Genomic DNA, 25,832 nt, shown 5'->3' with positions numbered 1-25,832 from the left:
AAAAAAAAATGTATATATATATATATATATATATATATATATATATATATATATATATATATATATATATATATATATATATACATTTTTTTTTTAATCTCTGTCTAAAACACATATACTACAGAGTGATTTTTCAATGAATGATAAATAAATTATGTAAAATGTTATTTTCATGCTTCGGCAACGAAACAAAGAATAAATAATATATAACACTTGTAGCAGCAATGATATTTCGTTTTTCAAGCAGCAATAGTAGTTTTTTTCCTACTTTCTTAGGTGGTCTGGCCGTAGATTGGATTCATAATAAGCTCTACTGGACTGACTCGGGAACTTCTCGCATTGAAGTGGCAAATCTGGACGGCACACAACGTAAAGTGCTTTTATGGCAGAGGATGGAGAAACCCCGTGCCATCGCTCTGAACCCCATGGAAGGGTAAGTATTCGGACTCTTGTGTTCTACTTAACTTATATTATAATTTACAAATAATGCTGTTTTTTCACAAGTGTATTCAGCACAAGCATTGCAAAATAAATACGCAATGCAGTTTTTGGACTGGGTAGGAAGTCTTGCTTTCTAAGAGTTACAGTATGTTCATAGTACCCCTTGTGAAAAAGAAGTGCACTTAATTGTATTGAATGTGCACTTGTAGTGTACTTCAAATAATAAAAGTATATTTTATAAACTGTGCTTGAAGATAATTTAATGTTAATAAAAGAACACTTAAGTGGCTTAAAGAGACACTTTCTTGACTGTTTCTGAACTCACTTAAGTACACTTTTATGAAGTGCACCTGGCAATAATGTCAAATTAATGGTTTTAATTTAAAGTACATTTTAAATCATTGTCTTAATAATCTTTTACACTTATTTTGATGTGTGACTAACATTCTAAAGCACATGTTAAGTACTTGATTATAATACACGATATTACATTTACATTATTTTAAATGTACTAAAGTGCAACTTGATAATTACAAATGTCTAATTACAAACATATTTAAATACATGTCATTTTATCATAAATGCTTGTCAGTACATTTAGCAGTACTTTAACCATTTTTCAAAGATAGTAGAAGTAATCATGAAATTGCATATAAAGATCTACTTAAGTCCTACTTAAGTGGGTCAGCATTTAGTATAAATTAAAACTATAATACATTTTCATTTAATTGCAGTTAACATGCAGTTAAGTGTCCAAAAGCGGGGGGGTTTTAAGTACTCTAAAGTGTACCTCTTTTTTAAAAAAAATCTGACTCTTTCCTCATTTTGGGACCTTTTATTTTATGTGCGTGCAAATTCTGTACATTTATTAATTTATGCACTGAAAATTGTCACTGCAATCTTTTTGTTCTTTTGCATAGGGGAAAATCCCCTCTGTCGACCATTTGTCGTTGTTGTTCTGTAATGTAAGCAGTGCTGGAAAGAGTACTGAAAAAATATACTCAAGTAAAAGTACCATTACCTTCCAAAAAATGTAGTTTGAGTAGAGTAAAAGTACTTGTCCAAAAAACTACTTGAGTAAGAGTAAAATAGTAGCCTATTTAAAAGTACTCATGAGTATTGAGTACTGAGTACTGAGCTGTGGATTCTACCCCCTCATAATAAACGCTGTACAATTTGATACATTTTACAAACGTTGTACATTCTGTAATTCACATTATCTTGTTTGTCATAAAGAATGAAGAATATCTTTCATCCAGCAGTTTTAATTTTGACTCTTTAAAATACATCAAAACAGCACGGAAACAGTATTCAGTTGAAGAAAAGATGAAAGCTGGGGAAACTTTTTCAAAGGAAAACACACACACACACACACACACACACACACACACATGGATGTCTCTTTGCTGAGCCGCGGCGGTCTCGGTGAATCGGCAGCATCCACAACTGAACGGAACAAAAAGTGTTGAACTTGAAAAGTGTTCATGCGCGAGTGCACTTGCTAAATGAAGGCGGATTGTATCAAATGGATTTTTTTTAAAAAACATTTATTAACGAGCTGCAGTTTTATTACATCACGCGGCACAGATGCAGTATATTAACGCCACGGGTCATCAATAAGGTGCTCGTGTAGATAGGCAAGCATATATTCAAATCATTTAGTATGCAGAAATCCTAAATTTACCTTAACATATTAAGTTAGAGGAAGATGCGACAGAATTGATGCTTGAAGAATGCGCTTCCAGCAGCCATGATAAACAGTCGGCGGTTAAAGTTTTCTATGCACAATTTGATTTGACGAAAGTCACGAGACCTATTACTCTCTATCCAATCACGTTGATGGATAAAAATGTAATTTAAATAAGCATGTAACGACCACAAACGGAGGAAAATAGCGGAGTAAAAGTACCGATACATCCCTTAAAATGTACTCAAGTAAAAGTAAAAGTACACAATTTTTAAACTACTTTAAAAAGTACAATTACTGATAAAAACTACTTAATTACTGTAACGTGAGTATTTGTAATTCGTTACTTCACACCCCTGAATGTAAGCAATGGGAAGCAGTGCATGAAACCATTCTGGTGACTTCTGGCTAAACTTTGTAACTCAGTTTGCTTCTGATCACAAAGGTTGTGCAGAAGTTGCATTCAGGAATTGTCACAAGGCTTGAGCTGCAGTCGACACTCATCATGGGTCTTTGTCATAGAGGACAAAGGGGTTTATGAAATATGGCTTGAATTCCCTCACCAACAAGATTTAGCCCTGTGTTTTCTACCCGCTGTGTATCTACTGATTCTCACACACAGATGCATGCAGATCTTGCTGTTTGTGAGAATTAATAAGCCTTGGAGAAATGGCTAAATGTTACACCATTTTACTGATGCATGATAAAATGCATGATGTTGTTCTTCAAAAGCTTTTTATTATCAAAAAGGACATTAATTGTTTGCTTTGTTGCATCCTGACTGCATATTATTATACAACTATGTTTCTCACATTACTTATGCTCTTTCTTTAGGAAGATTTACTGGACTGACTGGGGAAATATGCCATGCATTGAATATGCCAACATGGACGGCTCTAATCGCAAAATAATTGCAGATACACACCTCTTCTGGCCAAATGGACTTACCATTGACTACGCCAGTCACCGTATGTACTGGGTGGACGCCAAACACCACGTCATTGAAAGAGCTGACCTGGATGGGAAGAACAGAAAGGCTGTCATCAGCCAAGGTAAAAAAAGTCAATATATAATATATAGTAATATAAAAAAAAATATATATATAATTTTATGAAAAAATAAATTTTCACCTTAAATAAGTCTCTTATGCTCACAAAAGCTGCATCTATTTGATCAAAAATACATATTATATTTTAAAAAGTCTTTTCTATGTGAATATATTTTAAAATGTAATTTATTCATGTGATGCATTCAGTCTGGAGTGCGCTATATTTGTTTACGACAAAATAAGTGCTGTTAAAATTATAAGAGAATTCACAGAGAATTTTGTTTTTATTTCTATTTTATTTTATTTTAATGGCAGTGCTTGACTGCCAGGAAGCTGAAAGCAATTCAGTGATTCAAAATCAGATGTAATAATAAATATACTGTATTTAAATCTAAGCTTTGACTTTGATAATCTGGTTTATTTCTGATGTTTTTATTACTGAATCGCCAGTAACTTAAAAGTTTAGTAGCCAAATTGGCTGGTAAGTGAAAAAGTTCATTTCAATCCTTGCACATGACCCTTCAGAAATCATTCTAATATGCTGAGTTGCTGCACAAGTATCATGAGTTATTATTGGTGCTTGGTTATTGATAATGGTTCTTATCAGTGTTGGGGGTAATGCATTGCAAGTAATGCAAGTTACGTAATCAGTTTACTTTTTTCTAGTAACTAGTAATATAATGCATTACTTTTAAATTTACAATGAAATATCTGAGTTACTTTTTTCAAATAAGTAATGCATTGCATTGTTTCCCCATTTATTCGCTGACAGCGCTCCTGACCCTGTGTTGAGAGAGATTGGGAGGGAGGTGCAGAGGCACTTCCTTCAGCCTGAGGTCTATTCATTTCACTTTTGGTGTGAAAGGGCCTTTACAGTTGCCAAAAAAATAACTTAAAATCAAATAAGCAAGCCCAGCCCAGGTGACAAAAAATAACACAAGAGTAACAATGCATTGCTTTCCATAAAAAGTAACGAATGCAATTAGTTACTTTTTCAAGGAGTAACACAATATCGTAATGCATTACTTTTAAAAGTAACTTTCCTCAACACTTTCTATTGTTCTATTACTTGTATATTATTAGCAGTGTTGCCTAATATTTTTGTGAAAACCGTGATACATTTTTTTTTAGGTTTCTTTGATGAACAGAAGGTACAAAAGAACAGCATTGATTTGAAACGGAAATATTTTTTTTACTTTATAAATGTCTTTACTGTAACTTTTGATCAATTTAGTGTGATGTTGCTGAATAAAAGTGTTAATTTCTTTCTTTTTTCTTTTATTTTACCCCAAACTTTTGAATGGTAGTGTATCACGGTTTCCACAGAAATATGAAGCAGCACAACTAATGATAATAGTAATCAGATAATAATGATAATAATCAGAAATGTTTCTTGAGCAGCAAATCAGCACATTGAAACAAGGTTTCTGAAGCATCATGTGATCATGATCAGAGGAACAGGAACTAGATCTGTTAGTTTGATTTCACAAAATCAGAAAATCTGATTAAGATCACAATTTTAAAGTGCAGGTAAACTGGCACATATCCTAGTGATAAGATGGAACAGGCTTTACGACATCTAAATTCAACACAAATTATTTTTAAACGTAACATTCTATTATCAGTTCAGTTTTTCTACAGCTGCAAACATTAGGTTGCTCTGCTTTCTTTCTCTAGTATTCTGTAGTATTTTAGTCTTCTGTTCATTTGGGGTTAAGGAGTGTCTGTTGAATAAATTCAGTTGTCTGTCTGATGCGTGATGGAGTCTCTCTAAATGGCACGCTAGAAAGGAGGCCTAAGCCTCGGGGTCTGCAGGAACAAAATACCTGTGCACCTGGGAAAGGTGGGGGAATATTTAGATCTGAAAACCAAGCTCTAAAAAAAATCCAACGCAGATTTGCTTACAGTGGTCAATGACAGATTTACCAGAGAGGGAGGCACCAGCATTATAAAAAAATCAGGGTGCGCACACACAGAGAGAAGATATGTTGACTGGAAAAACAAGATCAAAAGTGAAAGATGATTGAGATGACAAGAGAGGTACCAGCACGGAGGGGGAAGGCAGATGGCAGCGGAGCTGGGAACAAAAGATAAAAAAAGAGACGAAAAAAGCAAACAAGCCTTCTAACGCCAACCTAGCCTTGCTTCTCCACAAAGATAAGATCACAAAACAACCCCACGCCATGTGTGTACACCTGGAGAAGGGTGAAAGGTGCAGAAAAGGCGGGAGCTACAGGCAGGGTGCGTTATATGCCCATAGTCTGGCAGAACGCCAGGTTTAAAGTAAAAAGCCGGAATAAAACAGGAGCTATATTCTTTTAAAATGAAGGTTCCAAAGGGGTTTTTCACAGTGATGCTGTAGAAGAACCATTTTAGAACCTTTCAGTGATCAGTTCTTTAAAGAACCATTTTTGGTAATGGGAAGAACATTTAAAGAATCTAAAAAAAAAACTTTCACTATAAAGAATGTTTTGTGGAATGGAAAGGTTCCATGCACTCTTAAAGTCCCCCTGTAGTGAAAATCACGTTTTGTATGTTGTTTATTTGTCTATATGGTGTTTTTAATATGCCTTTAGACAAACCATGTGCCAATCTATTAATCAACACCATTGCTGAGTATTTTCTCCTTAAAACTGTAGTTTCCCAAAGGCTGACCCAGAAATACGGTTTGAAACAGCCCTCGGTTTGCTACGTGACAAACCAATAACCAATCACGTCAAGGGATCGATTCCTATCACTAGCATGCAAAATATACCAATACCAGCACAAAACCAAAAATAAATTAAAGCAAAAAAGAATCACAAACGGCTGCATTCGAGTCTTCAAGGCATTTTAGGACACAACATCGTCAAGTAAGTACCTTTAACGAATGTTACAGTATTCACTGTAGTTGTCCGCTAGTAAAAAGATAGTTTTATCAGTCATTATCCGTGTATGCCATTGTTTTGCGTTTACTACAGTTCAGTGGATCAGGAGGCGCTAGCTGGTGCGACTGAGTGGAGGTGGGACTAATTTGCATATTCATAGATCAGCGTATAGTAAATGAGGCAAGGGTGTAGAGTTGCATTCAAGCTGTTTTAAGGAATGCGAAAATTATTTTCACAAGAAAAAACATTTAAATATGTAATTTTGATGACCAAAGATAAGTGTTAAGGGATAAAATATTTGACTACAGGGAGACTTTAACAATAAAGAGGGTTTTCACAAAAATGCCATTTTTCAGTGAAAAGTTCTTTAAATAACCTTTTTTTTTATTAGTTCAAAATCTAAAGAAACTTAATCCACTTTAAAGAACCTTTTGTGGAATGGAAAGATTCCATGGATGTTAAAGGCTGTTCGTGGAACCATCGATGCCAATAAAGAACCTTTTGTTTTTAAGAGTGAAGAACTATTTTGGAAACTTTAGAACCTTTCAGTGATCAGTTCCTAAAAGAACCGGAATTTTTTCTGCACTTTTTTTTATTGTTTTCAGAAAAATAATAAGATAAAGGAAGTACATGTATACTGTAATATTAACCAAACACCAACCAAAGAACACCCGACCTCCAACATAAGAGCCATAAGAAACATTTACACCCCACACACACACACACACACACACACACACACACAAAAGAGGGGCAACTGTAAAAATATATTAAGAAAAAAAAGTTCATCACATGTAACTACCAATGAAAACAAACGATATGTTAAAATAAATAATAATAAACACAGTTCACATATTAACAGGCAGTCAGCTGTCATTAAACACTTTTGAGTAAAACCAAATAATGTGATCATGCCAGAGTCAGTCCATTCTGATCTAAAAAAAAAAAAACGTAGGAAAAAGTCCCAGTAAGTCTTTCCATTGCTATCCAAGAAGACAATTCTTTAATCCAGAGTGACAGAGATGGACCATGAATACTTTTCCAGTGAAAGGCAATCAGGTGTTTCGCATGCAATAGACACAGGTTTACAAACTTCTGTTAATATGCTTTCAAAGATAAGGCAGATGGAAGAAGACGAAGAATACAAATTTTAGGGCAAACAGGGATTTCTTTACCAATAGTTTTAGAAATTACACCAAATGAATCTTTCCAGAAGGACTGTAAGTGCTCACATTGCCATATACAACACACACACACACACACACACACACACACACAAAAGAGGGGCAACTGTAAAAATATATTAAGAAAAAAAAGTTCATCACATGTAACTACCAATGAAAACAAACGATATGTTAAAATAAATAATAATAAACACAGTTCACATATTAACAGGCAGTCAGCTGTCATTAAACACTTTTGAGTAAAACCAAATAATGTGATCATGCCAGAGTCAGTCCATTCTGATCTAAAAAAAAAAAAACGTAGGAAAAAGTCCCAGTAAGTCTTTCCATTGCTATCCAAGAAGACAATTCTTTAATCCAGAGTGACAGAGATGGACCATGAATACTTTTCCAGTGAAAGGCAATCAGGCGTTTCGCATGCAATAGACACAGGTTTACAAACTTCTGTTAATATGCTTTCAAAGATAAGGCAGATGGAAGAAGACGAAGAATACAAATTTTAGGGCAAACAGGGATTTCTTTACCAATAGTTTTAGAAATTACACCAAATGAATCTTTCCAGAAGGACTGTAAGTGCTCACATTGCCATATACAATGAAATATTGTTCCCTTGAAAGTCGAACATTTCCCTCAGATATCCAAAATATTTTGATTACATTTATTCAACTTTTCCAGTGTTATATACAGTATGTTGTCATTATCCAATTGCATTGGATTAGTTTAAAACAAGTATAGATTGATAATGTTTGCGCTTGAACACAATTTTCTTTCCATTCATTTTCTGTAACATCCATCTGTAGATCATCAATCCAAGCCAATCTTTTATGATTTGTAGGTTCTTTTGGGAGCATTAACAAATATGAAAAATAATGCTATGCAGCATAGAAATTTTACGTTTAGCACTGGGATTTTTAACTACTATTTCTTCTAAACTGCTTAGGGTAGGACACTGATATGAATGAGTATTAGATCGTATAAAATTACTACGGTGGCCGAGAAGTGCAGAACAAATCACAATTCTGAAAACAAAAGAACAAATTACAAACGCAAATGCAAGTCTAAAAAACAAATTAACAAGTCAGAAAACACAACGACAAATCAGACAAACCGGAAAAGGTAGGTATAGTTTGAGACCGCGCCATTGGTTTGGGATTGCTCACCGCTGACTGAACGAGACATCTGGGGAAGAACCAGCCGAAGAACAGCAGAGTCCTGGTAGAAAGTTCGGAGATGTTATTAAAGTAGCTCAGTTTAAATGTATTGTATTAATTGCCCTTACTATGGAATAAAAAATGCGGGGTGTATATTTACATTTAGTAAAAAGTGGCTGTGAAACATCAGCTCCAGTGGCGCAGATGGATAAGCGCGTCACCGACTTTTTGACACGATCGACCCGGGTTCAATCCCGCCTTTTGCCAAGCTTTTTTTTCCTCCCTTGTGCATAAAAATGTGCATTTTAGAGTACAGATGCTAAATATAGCTGTGAACCTTTCCCTCTGCCAGGTCTTCCACATCCTTTTGCCATCACCGTGTTTGAAGACAGTCTGTACTGGACCGACTGGCACACCAAGAGTATCAACAGTGCAAACAAGTTTACTGGCAAGAACCAAGAGGTCATCCGAAACAAGCTGCATTTTCCCATGGACATCCACACTCTGCACCCACAGAGACAACCTGCAGGTCAACTAACCATAATATCCCTATTATCTGTAGTATAGAATATAATGTTTTCAAACGCAAATCAAATTAAGCTAAATGCAACCCAGGCTCATTGGAGATTGCTGAAAAATACATACCACCTGTACATACAACTCACTGCAGTTTCCATCTGAAATGAACACTAGTGGCAGTAAAACACCAACAGTTTTCACACAAATTATGATTACAGGGGCCGATTATCGATTAATAAAGGCTTATTTTCATGCAGTTCCTTGCACAATACTATGTTATGACCTCAAAACACTTTTATCATAGTGCATGATTTGTAAACTAATACATTTTGATGTTTGCACCACATATCCAGCTCCATATTTGGCTTTTCTGATGAAGTAAACTTGCTCGATAGCACACCCGGTACAACATTGCACTTGAGATGTGGTGCATTTGGGTACGAGTCCTGTAAAACACAAATCACGATATAAGAGCTCAAAGACTTCATTTCCGAACTGCCATGATATGTACAACAACTAACGTAATAAAATGTTGCCAGATCCACATTCATCTGTTTTAGATAAAATGTAACACCCACTGGACATTTCACTTTGAATTTCGCAAGTGTTGCGATATATGCAAGAAACACTGTAATATAATTTTGTAGCAATGTCGTCGCATGCTCATTTTTCCAGTGAGCTTGGGTTGAGTAAATAGTAACATTTTTAAAAAGCTTTCTCAATTTTTTTTTCTCTCGTTATGTTTAGGTGGGAGAAATCGCTGTGGGAGCAATAATGGAGGCTGCAGTCACCTGTGTCTTCCAAGCAATAAGACCTACATCTGTACTTGTCCTACAGGCTTTAAAAAGGTGGACCACTATAACTGTGCCCAGAGTGAGTACTGCTTGTTTTAGTTATTTATCTTTGATTTATATTTATCCTCCTTTCGTGCTACAACAATATCCCTTCACCTTAAGGGTACAGTAACCGGAGTAGTGCACTACACATTTCCAGAAAGTGATTGTGTGTGTTTTTGTGTCGGTACCGCAAGGAGCCACTCGTGTTATGGGTTATTGACAGATCAAATTAGAAATGTAAGAAAGTTTGCAGAATTTTTGTTTTTACTTTTAGCGGTACAAAGGCTTGTTGGAGACAACTTTATACTTTTGTATCTATCCATAAAAGTAAATTTTAGTACCTTAAAATAACTTTAAAATCCAAGGCAACATGATGCATTATTCGTTCACTAAATGCAAAATGCCTCATTCAGCCAATAATTTAATCAAGACAATAACGGTTTTCTTCTTCATTAAAATTTGTTAGTAACAAAATAAAATCTAAGATATCCAGGATGTAGTTTTAAATTTGTACATATGCTTAAATGCTTTAAGAACAGTGACAACAACAACAAACAAACGACAGACACAACAACAAACGTGTAAATAAAGTTAGCAAACCGCAAAACAATATTAAATGTTTGTTGCATTGCATACAGGGAACCCACAAACCGTTAACATTTCGGCAGTCTTTATAATATGAAAGCCCTTTGTGTTTGACTAGTTCGGAAAATGTATTCTGTTCATCTACCATGGGTTTTATATAGTTTCAAGATGGCATTTGAGACTCAAAAGGTGTTATAAACTCGAAAATGTGTAGCTGTTTATTTAATTATTTATTATTTTACAGTGCAGTAATATACATCATTAACGTACTATTATGAGCTGATGCATGTTCATAATCAATAATTGCAGCTTTTCTCTCCATCAACTAACTTTTCTTGTTTGCAAGTTTTAAAAAGTGGTTACACTTTATTTTAAGGTGTCCTTGTTACAGTGTAATCATACATTCAAGTGCTGAGTAATATTAAGTACACGTACTTACTAGGGCTGCACGATTAATCGAATGTGATTGTCATGCGCATTTTGTTAGTAAAGCCGGTTCTGTAATCAGCAGGAAATCATCATCACGTGCTTTCAGATGGAGCAGCATTTACTACACAGAGCCGTAGTTCACTGACAAGTTATGCAAAAAAAATCGATTTTATTGCGCGATTATGAAATCGAAGAAATCGTTTGTGATAATGACAGGTGTTTGCATAGCTTCTCGGTGAACTACGGCTCTGTGAAGTAAATGCTGCTCCGTCTGAAAGCATGTGAAAATACCACATTTAATAAAATTTTTACTACAATCTCACCTCATAACGTCAGTCGAGTGTTTGAAATAAATCCTTCTGTGAGAAGATGTGGCTTCTTACACAGAATAAGGCACGCAACATGTTTCATAGTATTTAAGCAGTGATAAAAGCATTGCATTATAAATATACTTTATTTTAATGAAAATTATAATAATAATAATAACTCAGATAAACCATATATTGTCAAAATCGTGTGTTTATTAGTCACGTTGAATCAATGAAAGCAGTTGAATCTTCTGTTTATTATAGGCATTTTCTGGGTTTCTTCTGCGAGGCGTATTTGGGGTTTCAGTGCGAGAGCGCCCTCTGGCCTTCGGATGGAGATTTACTGCTGATCACAGAACCGTGCTTCACTGAAAGATACGCATGACAATCGCAGCTTCTGTCGAATCGCCATCTCGATTCCATTTCGATTTATCGTGGTTAGGGTTAGGATTGAGGTTTGGCTTAGGGTTACTTGCATGTAATTATGCATAATTGTTATTATAATAGTAAGTACATGTAACATGTGTAACAAGGACACCTTAAAATAAAGTGTTATCTAGAAAGTTAATAATACAGCCACAAATGTAATTAATAAATGTTATATAACACATCCGTGCTAAATTTATAATTTTCCTTTCATGATAATAATCACATTTTGTGACATGAATGTTTGTCTGTACTGATGAACTTGTTAAATCTGGAGAACTGACAGGAGACCTTTGGTCTTTGATCAGGTCTTGACAAGTTCCTGCTTTTTGCCCGAAGGACGGACATCCGTCGAATCAGCTTTGACAATGAAGACAAGCTGGACGACGTCATTCCACTGGCTGATATTCGAAACGCAGTGGCCCTGGACTGGGACTCCAGTGAGCGTTATATATACTGGACTGACGTCACCACTGATTCCATCAACAGAGCGAAATGGGATGGAAGCAAACAGGAGGTTAGCAGGAATTTAGCCTGAGAGACAAAGATCAGATTTTAAGATCAGATTAACACTGGTGGGCAGTGGCGTGTTAAAAAAAATGTTTAAAAAAATAATTTATATATATTCTACTGGTCAAAAGTTTGAAATCATTAACATTTTGTGATGTTTTTGAAAGAAATCTCTAGCGCTTGCCAAGGCTGCATTTATTTGATCAAAAATACAGAGGAAAAAATGTTATTACAATTCTATTTGAATATATGGTGAAATGTAATTTATTTCTGTGATCAAAGCTGAATTTTCAACATCATTACTCCAGTCTTCAGTGTCACACGATCCTTCAGAAATCATTGCTTCTCAAGAAACATGTATTATTCAAATCAAGGTTGAGAACAGTTATCGCTGCTTAATATTTTTTTGTAGAAACTGAAACGCATTTTTCAGGATTCTTTGATTAATAGACAGTTAAAAAGAATAGCATTTATTTGAAACATATGTATTTTTGCAACATTATAAATGTTTTTTACTGTCACTTTTGATCAGTTTCATGCATCCTTTCTGAATAAAATTATTAATTTCTTTTTTTTTTCTTTTTTTATCATACCCCAAACTTGTGAATGGTGGTGTATCACAGTTTCCATTAAAATAGGACTGTTTTCAACATTGATAATAATCAGAAATGTTTCTTGAGCAGCAGATCAGCATATTAGAATGATTTCTGAAGATCATGTGACACTGAAAACTAGAGTAATGATGCTGAAAATTCAGCTTTGATCTCAGGAATAAATTACATTTTGCAATATATTACCATAGAAAACAGTTATTTTTAATTTTGATCATATTTCTCAAAATTACTGTTTTTACTGTATTTTATTTAAATAAGTGCAACTGTGGTGAGCATTATAGACTTGTGAGATTATTTGTTTAGTCATCTTAATAAATACATACATAAAATACAGAATGGAATAATTAGGGAGCAAATGAAAAATCAAATGCATTATGTGTGTAAGTACTAATTATATATATTTTAAGTGTCCTTTTAGTTAATATGTTGTTCTTGCCTTTGATTAGGTATTTTCACACCACTGCTGTTGGACGGCTAATGTATGAATTATGCATGTTTTGGTATATTAAAGAAATAAATGTGTAAAATACTGACCCCTGGAGAACAAACGAGCAAAAGAGAACAAATCCTCCCTTGTATAGTAGGTGGTTATAATGTTTTGTCATGTAATCTGACCGATGACATTCATGTTGCTTGCAGGTTGTGGTGGACACCAGTTTGGAAAGCCCTGCAGGTCTAGCTATCGATTGGCTTACACATAAACTGTACTGGACTGACGCAGGTATTAATTCATCTTTCTGATCCTAGCATCAGATCTAAGCCATATACCTCTCTTCATTAAATACTTTGTTTTCATTTTTTGGTTCTCACTTGCCCTCGTCTCACTCCCTTTTCTTCTAATTTCATTACTGCATTTTCATTGAATGCAGATGCTATTAGCGCAGCTACTCTGAGTGACATGCTAGAAGAGCAGTGACAGGCTTATGCTGCAGTCTGGAGTTTCATGCCAATTAGATATTCATTTTTTCCAGTGTTATTTAGAAAAAGTGGATTTTTCGTAACTCTTTTAGGCACAGATCGGATTGAAGTTTCAAACACAGATGGAAGCATGCGCACAGTTCTGATCTGGGAGAACCTCGACCGTCCCCGGGACATTGTCGTTGACCCGATCGGAGGGTAGGTCAAGTACGGTTCGATATGCAATACTATACAGTGTCCTCCACAAATACAAATGGTTATAAATGACTTATATGTGTGTCCACATATATATATATATATATATATATATATATATATACACACCCCTTTCTGTCTATACTAACCCAGTCTTAATGATAGTCGAAATGACCATTATCAACAACGGAGCTGTTTTCTTATAGCAATTTCCTGATTTGTGCAACTCAACAGCCTCATTACTTTATTGGGTCTTTCCCATAGCGATTGATAAGTAAAGGAATTTGGCCTCTTCTTGACCTCAGTTTTATATCCCAGTGAATCAGCAAGTCATGGTTTTACCACTTGAGTGTTAACCAGGCAGATAAATTTAAAACATTTGCATTTATGCATTTGGCAAGTTCTTCCTAAGCCACTTGCATTGCATTTAAGGTTTGCATTTGATCAGTTCTTGTTTCCCTAGGAATCGAACCCGTGATCTATTTTAAAATTTACAATTTGAATTAGAATATACATATAAATTATACTACAGTTCGATTTTTGCCCTTAAGAATTTTAAGAGGTTGCAATAATATTGGCACACTTTTTTTTTTTTTTGGAAGAAGAAATTTTATATAATTTAGGTCAATTAAAGGTTAGATTTTTGTGAATATTTTGAATGAAGCTATAGTCATTTTAGTCTATTAACCAAAGGTGTTCATCTAAATGGAGGATGCTGTATAGACAATTTGGCAGTATTACATGAACTAGTAGAGGTATACAGGATATAATAAAGGCAAGATATATAACCATATTTGTTTTGCCTCACCATAGATTCATGTACTGGACAGATTGGGGTGCAAATCCGAAGATTGAGCGCGCTGGAATGGACGCATCCAACCGTATGGTTATCATCTCAACAAACCTGACCTGGCCTAATGGGTTGGCAATCGACTACAGCACTGAGCGACTGTATTGGGCCGATGCTAGCATTAAGACCATTGAGTATGGCAACTTCGATGGATCAGGCAGACAGGTAGACATGAGTGTGTGCGTCTATTTATTTAAATTGATTTGCAGTTCATTCTTTCTCAGGTTAAACTTTCATTCGTTCCTTCTTCATTGAAGGTGTTGATTGGCAGTCAGTTGCCTCATCCGTTTGGGTTGACGCTCCATGAAGACCGAATATACTGGACTGACTGGCAATCCAAGAGCATCCAAAGTGCAGACAAGCTCACTGGTTTGGACCGAAGTACGCTGGCAGAAAACCTTGAAAACCTCATGGACATTCACATGTTCCACCATCACAGAACTACAGGTAAAATATCACCGTAGACTGTCTCTATTATGTTTGATCTTGCTGTCAAATACAATATACAATACTTTGTCAATGTAGCCTCTCTTTACAGCGGTGCATCCTGTGTGCTTTATAATGAGTTCACTTCTTGGTTGCACTTCTTAGGATTAGGGTTTGGCTTAGGGTTACTTGCATGTAATTATGCATAATTGTTATTATAGTAGTAATAGTAAGTACATGTAACACGGACACCTTAAAATAAAGTGTTTCTGAACATTTTAATAATCTAATCCTTTTTTCCGCTATAAAGAACCTTTTGTGCAATTAAAAGTTTCCATGTATGTTAAAGGTTCTTAGTGTAAATAAGTATTTGCTTTATATATTTAGCTTGTCATATTAGGTTAATGCCTTAAATGTATCCCATAAATATGAATGAAATAATTTAAACACATAATTCATTTTCAAGTTAGCATTTAGCAGCCCTGTTCGTCTTCTTTCTCCTGTTGACAACTGAAATTCACACGCATGCCTAGCAGATATGTGTTAAAGAGGAATGTGGGGTCTCTGTCATATCCGATGTCTTGGGTTTCAGACGGCGGATTACGGCCAGCGGTAACTGATCTTCAGTCTGGAGTCTCATTGGTGTATAATGATCCACCGAGACACCCAGAGGCCTGTTATCGGTTACATCTGATTGAACGGCCATTTCTAGCCCCCTCTCTCTCTCATCCGTCTCCACTCTTTCTGCTTTCTGTCTAAAGTCCAGACGCCCTGTTCGGTGAATAATGGCGGCTGCAGTCACCTTTGCCTCCTGGCTCCTGCTCCCAAAGCCTCAAGCTGTGCATGTCCCACTGGTATCAACCTACAGGCGGACGGCAAGACTTGCACTCACGGTAATGCCGATAAGTCCATGTCTCGAATATCTAAGAAACCAGCAATAACTTCTCATTCAGTAGCCATAACTCCACAATTGACTTGAAATATAATTAAATGGCCACAGGTGTTCTTTGCTTTTGGGATTCCAGGTGACCGTTCAGTCCGTGTTTTTTGTTGCAAGGGCAGATCTTTGAAATTTGATGCTCATTTTGAGTCGCCTCAGGGGTTTAGGGGTCGCCGTAATGATGTGTCAGTGGAGATGATGTCATGGGGTATGTCTGAAGGTGAGAGTCATCTCCTGAAAACCATTCAGTTTGCTTTCCATTGGCATTCAGTTGGGGATTTGTCTCTTTTGCTCACTTGTTTGCTCAGGGGTGGGAAACTCTGTCCCTAAGGGGATATTTAGTCTTGGCGACTTGATGCGTTTTGATGGTGCAAATAGCTATCTGATTGACAAAGGCTATTTACAGTAGCTCCGCCCACCAAAATTACAAAAGAAACCATGAGGTTAACTGGGACAGTGGCGTGGAGAGTAGTAAACATGCTGGTGTACTGTAACACAATATATTGCGGCAGTAAACATGCGTGATATTGTTATCAGGGGCACTTCTGTGAATAATTCTAGATGGCTTATTACGAATTGTTCCGATTTTTAGAATGCTTAGTTTTCATCAACAGGTTAAATTTAACAACACTGTGTGTTATGATGCATAAAAGATACAGGTGCATTCTGACGTAAACAAACCCAACATCGACAAAGACGGAAAAAAAAAATGCTTTAAGTCAAAATTATGACATACTAAGGCATAATTATGAGATAAAAAGTCGAAATCATGATACTAAGTTGTAATTATGAAATTTAAAAAAAAAATCAGAATGGATATATGGCCTTTTTATCTCAGTTTCGACTTAATATTCCAGAATTTTGACTTATCTCATAATTAAGACTTTTTATCATAATCATGACTGATTTGAGAAAATTTTGACTTTTAAAGTCGTTTCAATTTAGTACGTCATAATTTTGACTGATGTCGAATTCTAACATATTAACTCACAATTATGACAGTCAAAATTATGACACGAGTCACATTAAAAAATTTAAATTGTGACTTTAAAAGTCGAAATTGACAATGTCGAAGTTATGACAATAAGTTATAATTATGAGATTAAAAATAAAAATTGATATAAATTGAAATTAATTGAAATTATTTTTTTGCCTTTTTTATTGCATAATTTAAACTTAGTATGACATAATTTTGACTGTTATAATTATGACATTTAAAGTCAAAATTTTTACTTCTGTTGATTATGACTTTTTAAGTCATAATTAAGACTTGCCAAAGCATGCTTAATTATTACTACTTTTTAAGTCATAATTAGGACTTGTCAAAGCATGCTTAATTATAACTACTAATTTCACTTAGTGCAAATAGCCTCTGCCTGTAAAATTGCACTAAAGGGGACTTTATTAAGGTGTATTCACTGAGTTAGTTTGTGCTGAGAAAGGGAAGTGCAGTGCTCTGTTATGGAGGTCTAGTTTGGAGCTGTGGTTTGCGGAGGAGATTTGGACGGAAGGAACATTACTGTCGTCCAGGTTAGTTCAAAAATATGATGAGACACCAGCTGTTTTCTTGGTAGCGTATGAATGGGTGTGGTGAGGTAGTGTAGGATATGCAACCTGAACAACCAGATGTGTTTACACTTGACCAAGTCATGTCTGAAATGCATATCAAACTCTCTGTCTATAATGCTTCTAGGAAAGCCTTTTACGCTCGTGACTTTTCTTGAATGGATAGCTGTCCACTAAGTGAAAATGACTGGACAAGTTCGTTGTCCTTTTTGGAGCTTGTAAATATACGTCACCTTCTGTTTTTGTTGTGTGGAAGAAAGCAGCTCTCTACATAAAGACACCTTTTGTGTTTCATGGAATAAAGAATATAATATGGTTTTGGAACATCATAAGGGAAAGTCGGTACCCATGTTTCTGTCCATGCATTTTTGTGTGAATTTTGGGATATTGCATTTAAAATATGCTGGATGGAAATCTTAAATCTTAAAATAGAATTGAAATGGTAAAAAAAAAAAAAAAAGTAAATGGAAAGAAAATGCACAACAATGCACAAAACCATGTGATATATATACACGCGTGTGTGTGTGTGTATACACATACATACATGGGACTAACCAGCAGATCAGTCTCATTGCACACCATCTCAAATGCTGTTTTAGTCATTTAGAAATACTGAAAATATTAAAAAAAAAAAAAAAGTAAATGGAAAGAAAAAAACCATGTGATATATATACACGCGTGTGTGTGTGTATACACATACATACATGGGACTAACCAGCAGATCAGTCTCATTGCACACCATCTCAAATGCTGTTTTAGTCATTCAGAAATACTGAAAATATTTGGTATAATATCCTACCCTCTCTCATGCGATTGTGTTCCCAAACATTAGGCATCCAAATGCAAGCTAACATGACAGCGTTTGTTTATGCATTTTGTCTGTGTGCTCTGATGCAAGTAATTTATTATGTAGAAAAAAAATCACAGGCTTCTTTGGTTACATCAGCTTTATTATTGTACTGATACTTTACACCATTTTCCCAGGAAGTGACGATATTCAAATGTTTTTCAGAAACATCATTTGCAACTTCGGATGAAAACATTGATGCTATTGATGAAGGATGCTGATTTTTGAATGAAATGTTCCTTTAGAAATTCTTCATTATTCTCTCATCTTACAGCAATGAACAGCTTCCTGATCTTTGCCCGGCGGACGGACATCAGAATGATTTCTTTGGACATCCCGTACTTCGCTGATGTGGTTCTGCCGGTCAGTGTGTCTATGAAGAACACCATTGCCATCGGAGTGGATGCAGTAGAAGGTGTGAGGAAATTCTCAATATATAGACACTTTCGCTTAGAATGTTCATTTAGGGAATATCATTATGAATATCTTCATGCTCCTGCAGGTAAAGTGTACTGGTCAGACAGTACATTAAAGAAAATCAGCAGAGCCAATGTCAATGGTACAGAATATGAGGACATTATTTCAACTGGTAAGGAGTCTACAGTTACCCTCAAAACTACATACAGTAATTGTACTCCTTTTATCCAGTCACTCAACGTTTCAGTCTTTTAAAGTGTTTCCTCCACTCTTTCAGGTCTAGTGACCACAGATGGTCTGGCAGTGGATTCAGTGGGCAGAAAAATCTACTGGACGGACACGGGGACAAACCGCATTGAGGTGGCTAATCTCAATGGCTCCATGAGAAAAGTGCTTGTGTGGCAGAACCTAGACAGCCCTCGTGCCATTGCCCTGTTCCATGAGATGGGGTAAACCATTTCACTCTGTCATTTCATGTTGGTTCCCTTTGGCCATCTTTTAGGATTTAGTTTTTTTTCATAAGATTTGACAAACCTTACCATATTTTGCTTCCAATTTCGTATATATTACATTGCGTGTCATTCACTGTATACCCTTGTGAAAAAGTACACTTAAGCATAATTTTATTGTGCAAATATTATATTTTAAAAGAATATACTTAAGTGTGAACTGAATGTAATATTTTCAGACACTTAATTACATGTCAGTCATAATTTAAATTAAAATGTATTATAGCTGAATTAGCTGAATTTTAGAGTGTGCTTTGACCCACTTAAGTAGGACTTAAGTACATCTTTAAAATAACTTCTATTATTTTTGAAATATGCCAAATGTACTAACAAGCATGTATGGTAAACTAAAATATACTTCAATGTCATTTCTACTAAAACTTGAATGTCGTGTTTTTAAATATATTTGTAATTATTACACATTTTTGCGTTTTTACTTGTACTACAGTTAATATTATCATCAAGTACTTTACGTGTGCTATAGTATGTTAGTCAACACATCAAAATAAGTGTACTTCTTTAAGCATGACAACATTATTTAAACATGTACTAGTAAAACTTTTAATTTGAAATTATTATGAATTGCACTTTTTAAAAGTGCACTTAAGTGTTAATAAACATAGTCATGAAATTGTTTCTCTTTAAGTCACTTAAATGGCCTTTTATTTCATTAATATTGTATTATCGGCAAGTACAGTTTTTGAGGAGTATACTTTTAAAATTTGAAGTACATTACAAGTGCACATTCAATATAAATAAGTGCAATGCTTTTTCACAAATGTAGGACTGAATGAGTGAGGACGTCAGAGGCAGGTGGTATTAATAACTTTATTAATAGTATTGTTCTTTAAAGCATTTGATTGGACAGTTTTATCCTTTTTTGGGTAAGAAGATGGAGAGACTGTAAATGCATGTCGTTCAAGTTAATAGTCAGACTGCAATTTTAATTTTCATATAAGGTCTAGGAGCCAGCAGCAAGAAACACAATTATAGCGAAGGCTTTTCACGACTTAAGAGGCTTCTTGCAGCTGAGCTCAGGTAGAGTATGATGATTGCCCATTTTAGAACACATTGGTTTCATTTGTCATGCGTCTCCTGGCAACAATTTTGTTGTGTTCAGGAAGACTTGAAAGTGTGTGTGTGTGTGTGTGTGTGTGTGTGTGATCCTCAGTCAATTAGTATATGATGCCCAGTTTTTCCTCTGTAACCATGTATAAATTCTGCAAGTTCAGATTTGAACCCTTTAAAGCCTGACATATGAAATAATACTCCAAAATATATATACATTTTTTTTTTTTTACTGGTACAGAATATTGAACCTTTAGACAAAATATTAAAAATATATATATGTGCAAAATGGACCTTCAACCCTTATCAACAAAATTCTGATGCACCTATAGGCCACAAACACACTGCAGACTGATGGCTGTCACTGTCGAGTGCATAATTTCACTCTGTACACACACAGTTTGGTCATTTATGGAAGTGACGGCTGTATTCTATGACCAAATTAACTCCACATATGTTAAATCCACATATGTTCAAACATTCAGGTTTTAAGATTGACAGCTGTATGTTATAACAGGTGGCTTACATATCGTATTCAAGTCACTGTACAAACAATGTCAGTCCTCTTTCTTGTTTTCATGCTAGCCACAAATAACTGTAGTGTAGTAACAGTAGTGACAGTGACTAACATAAAAATCAAAGATGGCAAGATCTATAAAACGGGAAAGTCTTATTACAGTTGACACAACATACATTCAGCTGTCCAGATGGCTCAACAAAACAAGCCCAAATTAAGAGACTTGCAGCACCAAAATAAGCCCAAATATGTGACCATATTTAGAAAATAAGACCAAAAGAACACAACCCAAGTTTGGCCATATTTTAAGCACTGAAACACCCTTTCATTAAAATAAGCAGGCATGGCAACAAGAGTGAGTTGTTTGAAAGCAACAGCTTTACAAGCATCAACAAAACAGTGCCTCTGTCAATGGCGGTTAACTCAGAAATGCACCTTTGGTTACTAATATTACTTTGGTCAAACAGATTGGCATTCATGCTTCTTGTTGACTGTCATGGTTATTCATGTTAGTGGTGATGTTTTCAGAGGGGATGCACACTGAATGATTAATTTATTTTTTGATTCGCTACCACATTTAAACACTTATTACTAGATTGCAGTGTGTATGTGGCCTCAGATTTAACATACACACTATTGCAGATTTTGAAAATAATTTTCATTTGAAATGTTGTTGTCTTTTTCCTTTCTTTCTTCAGTTGTACACCTAGCTATACTTTTTCAATGCCACTTTACCACTAACAACAACTGGCTTTGACTGTTGAAGTACTTTCCATGAATAAGGCACAGTTAGTGTCCCATTTTGGGGAGAACAACATTTGGTCCCACAGTAGCTAGTGACGACTGAGTTAAACATTGTAGATAGGCAGACAGACAGACAGGTGGTGCTGGGGAGGAGGATGGCTGCATAGATGGGAAAGAGAAAGAGATTTATTACATTTAACTATTGTTTTTACATTGCTTATTTACCATAGATAGATAGATAGATAGATAGATAGATAGATAGATATGTGGTGCTGGGGAGGTGGAGGGCTGCATAAATGGGGAAAGAGATTTATAATATTTAAATATATTGTTTTTATATTATTTACTTTTGTTTAGGGAATTTACAGTAAAATTAAACAGACATTACATCACAAATCAGAGATTTAACCTGTTAACTGTCACACTTGGCACTCTTTATTGGCTTTTTTATCTATTACATATTTTAGTAAGCTTCATAAATTAGATAGCATTTGATAGCTTCAAAACTCAAAATGTATCCTGTGAAAACTGTTTTGAAATCAGTACTTCAAAACCTTTCACTGGGCACCTCCCCCTAGTGGGCAGTGTCATATTACAAAATGTACTACAATATTTCATAATCAAAACTTTTTCTAATCTTGACAAAACGCATATCAATGGAAAGGTTTGAGTCTCAAGATTCCATATTTGGTGGTAGAAGTAATATTGTGACAGAAATCTATAGATTGTATTGGCATAGTGCCTCAATTAAATCTCACAGGTACCTCAATTCTTGTAATATCAATTTATTTAGACATGGTTTTGATTTTATAGCAATTTTTGGTTCCAAAATATATATATTTTTTATTTCATACTAAATAATGTACATTTACTTTGCAGTAAACCAACTTCTATAACTACTTTTTACACTGATTTTTTTTTTAATGCTTTCACTTCAGCAATAATCTGCTGATTGTCTTCTTTAAAAGGTTGCCAGTTAAGAGGTTAAATGGTATTTAGACTTGTCCCAAATATTAGTGACAAATAAAACGGCTTATAAAATAATTAGTTTGACCTCCTGAGGCTGAATTTCAACATTTTTTGAGGCATCTCTTATTTTTCACTTTGCTCATTTGCTGCAAAAAAATGGCTTCTTTTAAGCATTTCAGGCTCTATTTTGTACCATAATCATGGCAAGTACCTTTGAACATTTTGGAGAACACATAACTGAAACTTCACGTGATTTCATGTATAGGATCTTTTGGGTGGATGCACACCTGGACCGCATAGAAAGTTCTGACTTGAATGGCAAACTGCGTCAAATTCTCATCAGCCCCGTATCACACCCGTTTGCCCTCACGCAGGTACCTTTCCATATCTGATCCTCACCCTCACTTAATCTGTCACTCACCTGCACCTTCATCACCCTCCGCTCCACTGACCCATCCTCTCTTTCACTTATGTCTCTGCATTTATAACCTTAGCATGTTGTTCTCTTCTTTTGCATCTATCCATTTTCTGACCCTCCTTTTCCTTTCCTCCCCTTTTTTTTACCCCCTTTCTTTGTCCCCAGTTGAAACCGGTATACTCCCCTTTAACTCCTTTTTCCCGAATCTCACAGCAAGACCGTTGGATTTACTGGACGGACTGGCAGACCAAGTCTATTCAGCGAATAGATAAGCATACAGGTCGTAGTAAGGAAACCGTGCTGGCTAATGTAGAGGGCCTCATGGACATCATAGTGGTGTCGCCACAAAGACAGACTGGTAAGATTGACTTGTTGGGACTGAACTGAAGAGCACAACAAGTACTTTATTTGTTCTCTAATGCGCAACTCACACTTTGAAGGGATTTTGTGATATACCATTTGATTTGTCATTATTATTAAAGCAAGACACTGCAGGCGAATAAAGGGTCAAATTGTAACTAATAGATATCACTATACTTCTCCAGTTGATTAATCACAGTGAATTAAATCTTGTATTTTGTATCAGATGATTCTTAAATATGCAATTGGTGCATTAGATGATTAAATATGCACTAATTTACAAAACACTGGTCTGTTGTATGTTTTATGTGTGATTAAGAATGTTGCATATAAACAAGTGTAGTTTTATCATGTGTAATATGTTTTTTTTATTTGGAAATATTTTCAAGATTGTTATTGATACGTGAACATTGAGCACATGTGTGATAAAGAAATGTATCCGTAACATTTCCTTACTGTCTTTCTAGGAACGAATCATTGCGGTGTGAATAATGGGGGCTGCACACACTTGTGTCTTGCGCGGAGTAACAGTTTTGTGTGCGCGTGTCCAGATGAGTCTGACAGCAGACCTTGCTCTACAAGTGAGTTCAACATGCACAATTATTGTTAAACTCCGAGATGTTACACAAATGAATATATTCATGATATGACTGTTTACATCTGCCAGATGTTATTTTAGTATTATTTATGCACGATTATTTTGGGGTTTTATTTTTATATTTTTAGTTTTCACTTCAATTATTAAGTTATAATAATTTTTAAGTTTCAGGAAATTTCTAATGTGCTTTTGTCATATGTATTAGCCTTTATTTTATATATTTTTTATTTAGTTAGTTTATTTTAGTACTTCAACTTAAAATTATTTTATTTCAGTTAGTTGTCAAGTCAACATTTCTGAAATGATTTTCTTAAGTTAAAGTTTTTCATGTAACATTTATATTTTATTTGATTTCAGGTTTAATTAAACATTTCACAGTTTTAGTAGTTTTATTTTTATTTAACGAGTACACTGATAATCGTAATTCCATTGAGCCAGTATGCTGTTTTCTAGAAATCTGAATAAGAATATGCCTGTATCAATCAGGATTTTGATCTATGTAAAACACCTTCATCCAGATTATCTATTAAAAAGTGAATATTCATGTATATTTGCATGTCTTTATAATTATCAATTACTAAAAATGTGCATTAATTGTCATTTATTAGCAGCTGTTGTATGCTTTTGTAATTTGTATTAGTTTTGTTATTTATGTTTCAGTTTTAGTGATTTTACAACATACAATTATTTTATTTCAATTAGTTGCCAAGGCAACATTTCTGGAGTTTTTTCCCCCTTAAGTTTAAGTTTTTCATGTAATATTTATATTTTATTTCCAATTTTTTTTTTTTTTTCAATTAAAAGGGTCATAAGATGCGAATTCAATTTTTCCTTTCTCTTTGGAGTGTTACAAGTTCTTGGTGCATAAAGAAGATCTGTAAAGTTGCAAAGACTAAAGTCTCAAATCCAAAGAGATATTCTTTATAAAAGTTAAGAGTCAACCACGCCTACCTAAAACGGCTCGTTCTAACACGCCCCCACATGTCTACCTCACTATGTGGGAAGATTTGCATAACGCCGCCCAAATGTTCACGCAAAGAAAGAAGGCATAACTTTTATTCTCGCTGTAGTATTGTTGCTGCCGCCGCCATGTCCTGAAGACGCTGTGTGCTTCGTTGTGAAAGCGAAACTACTTTGTTTGGTCTTCCAAAAGAGGACGATATCTGCTTCGTCATGCCTGGAGCTGATCCGTGCTGGTCGCTGAGAAAATACAACAACTTCACACTGTGGATCGCCGGATCAGCTTTCACCGTGGACGAAGCGGAGTCCAGCCCGGGGTCGTCACATGTGGTTGCCGGATCCGCCGGCCGCGCCGTTCTCAACCCCGCCGCCTCATGTAATATTTATATTTTATTTCCAATTTTTTTTTTTTTTTCAATTAAAAGGGTCATAAGATGCGAATTCAATTTTTCCTTTCTCTTTGGAGTGTTACAAGTTCTTGGTGCATAAAGAAGATCTGTAAAGTTGCAAAGACTAAAGTCTCAAATCCAAAGAGATATTCTTTATAAAAGATAAGAGTCAGCCACGCCTACCTAAAACGGCTCGTTCTAACACGCCCCCACATGTCTACCTCACTATGTGGGAAGATTTGCATAACGCCGCCCAAATGTTCACGCAAAGAAAGAAGGCATAACTTTTATTCTCGCTGTAGTATTGTTGCTGCCGCCGCCATGTCCTGAAGACGCTGTGTGCTTCGTTGTGAAAGCGAAACTACTTTGTTTGGTCTTCCAAAAGAGGACGATATCCGCTTCGTCATGCCTGGAGCTGATCCGTGCTGGTCGCTGAGGAAATACATCAACTTCGCGCTGTCGATCGCCAGATCAGCTTTCACCGTGGACGAAACGGAGTCCAGCCCGGGGTCGTCACATGTGGTTGCCGCAAGCCT

At 35.4% G+C, this 25,832-nt stretch overlaps 1 protein-coding gene across 1 annotated transcript in view; it reads left to right on the top strand.

The window, feature by feature from the left end:
- The window catches only part of LOC107550178 (low-density lipoprotein receptor-related protein 4-like), a gene marked incomplete at its 5' end in the record, with an annotated part of 50,701 nt that overhangs the window by 17,656 nt on the left and 7,213 nt on the right, over positions 1-25,832 (top strand). Inside the window, 17 exons of the mRNA XM_016231415.1 lie at positions 277-433; positions 2,963-3,180; positions 8,731-8,907; positions 9,645-9,770; positions 11,790-11,998; positions 13,245-13,326; positions 13,616-13,721; positions 14,532-14,733; positions 14,826-15,015; positions 15,756-15,887; positions 18,622-18,762; positions 18,850-18,936; positions 19,042-19,213; positions 22,571-22,593; positions 22,743-22,945; positions 23,203-23,347; positions 23,817-23,930. Of these exons, the coding sequence (XP_016086901.1) occupies positions 277-433; positions 2,963-3,180; positions 8,731-8,907; positions 9,645-9,770; positions 11,790-11,998; positions 13,245-13,326; positions 13,616-13,721; positions 14,532-14,733; positions 14,826-15,015; positions 15,756-15,887; positions 18,622-18,762; positions 18,850-18,936; positions 19,042-19,213; positions 22,571-22,593; positions 22,743-22,945; positions 23,203-23,347; positions 23,817-23,930 (2,484 nt within the window). The remainder of the gene's footprint in view (positions 1-276; positions 434-2,962; positions 3,181-8,730; positions 8,908-9,644; positions 9,771-11,789; positions 11,999-13,244; positions 13,327-13,615; positions 13,722-14,531; positions 14,734-14,825; positions 15,016-15,755; positions 15,888-18,621; positions 18,763-18,849; positions 18,937-19,041; positions 19,214-22,570; positions 22,594-22,742; positions 22,946-23,202; positions 23,348-23,816; positions 23,931-25,832) is intronic.

Source organism: Sinocyclocheilus grahami, unplaced genomic scaffold, assembly GCF_001515645.1.
Source record: "Sinocyclocheilus grahami isolate Dianchi unplaced genomic scaffold, SAMN03320097.WGS_v1.1 scaffold390.1, whole genome shotgun sequence".
Taxonomy (NCBI): Eukaryota; Metazoa; Chordata; class Actinopteri; order Cypriniformes; family Cyprinidae; genus Sinocyclocheilus; species Sinocyclocheilus grahami.
This window is presented reverse-complemented; position numbering and strand designations above follow the sequence as displayed.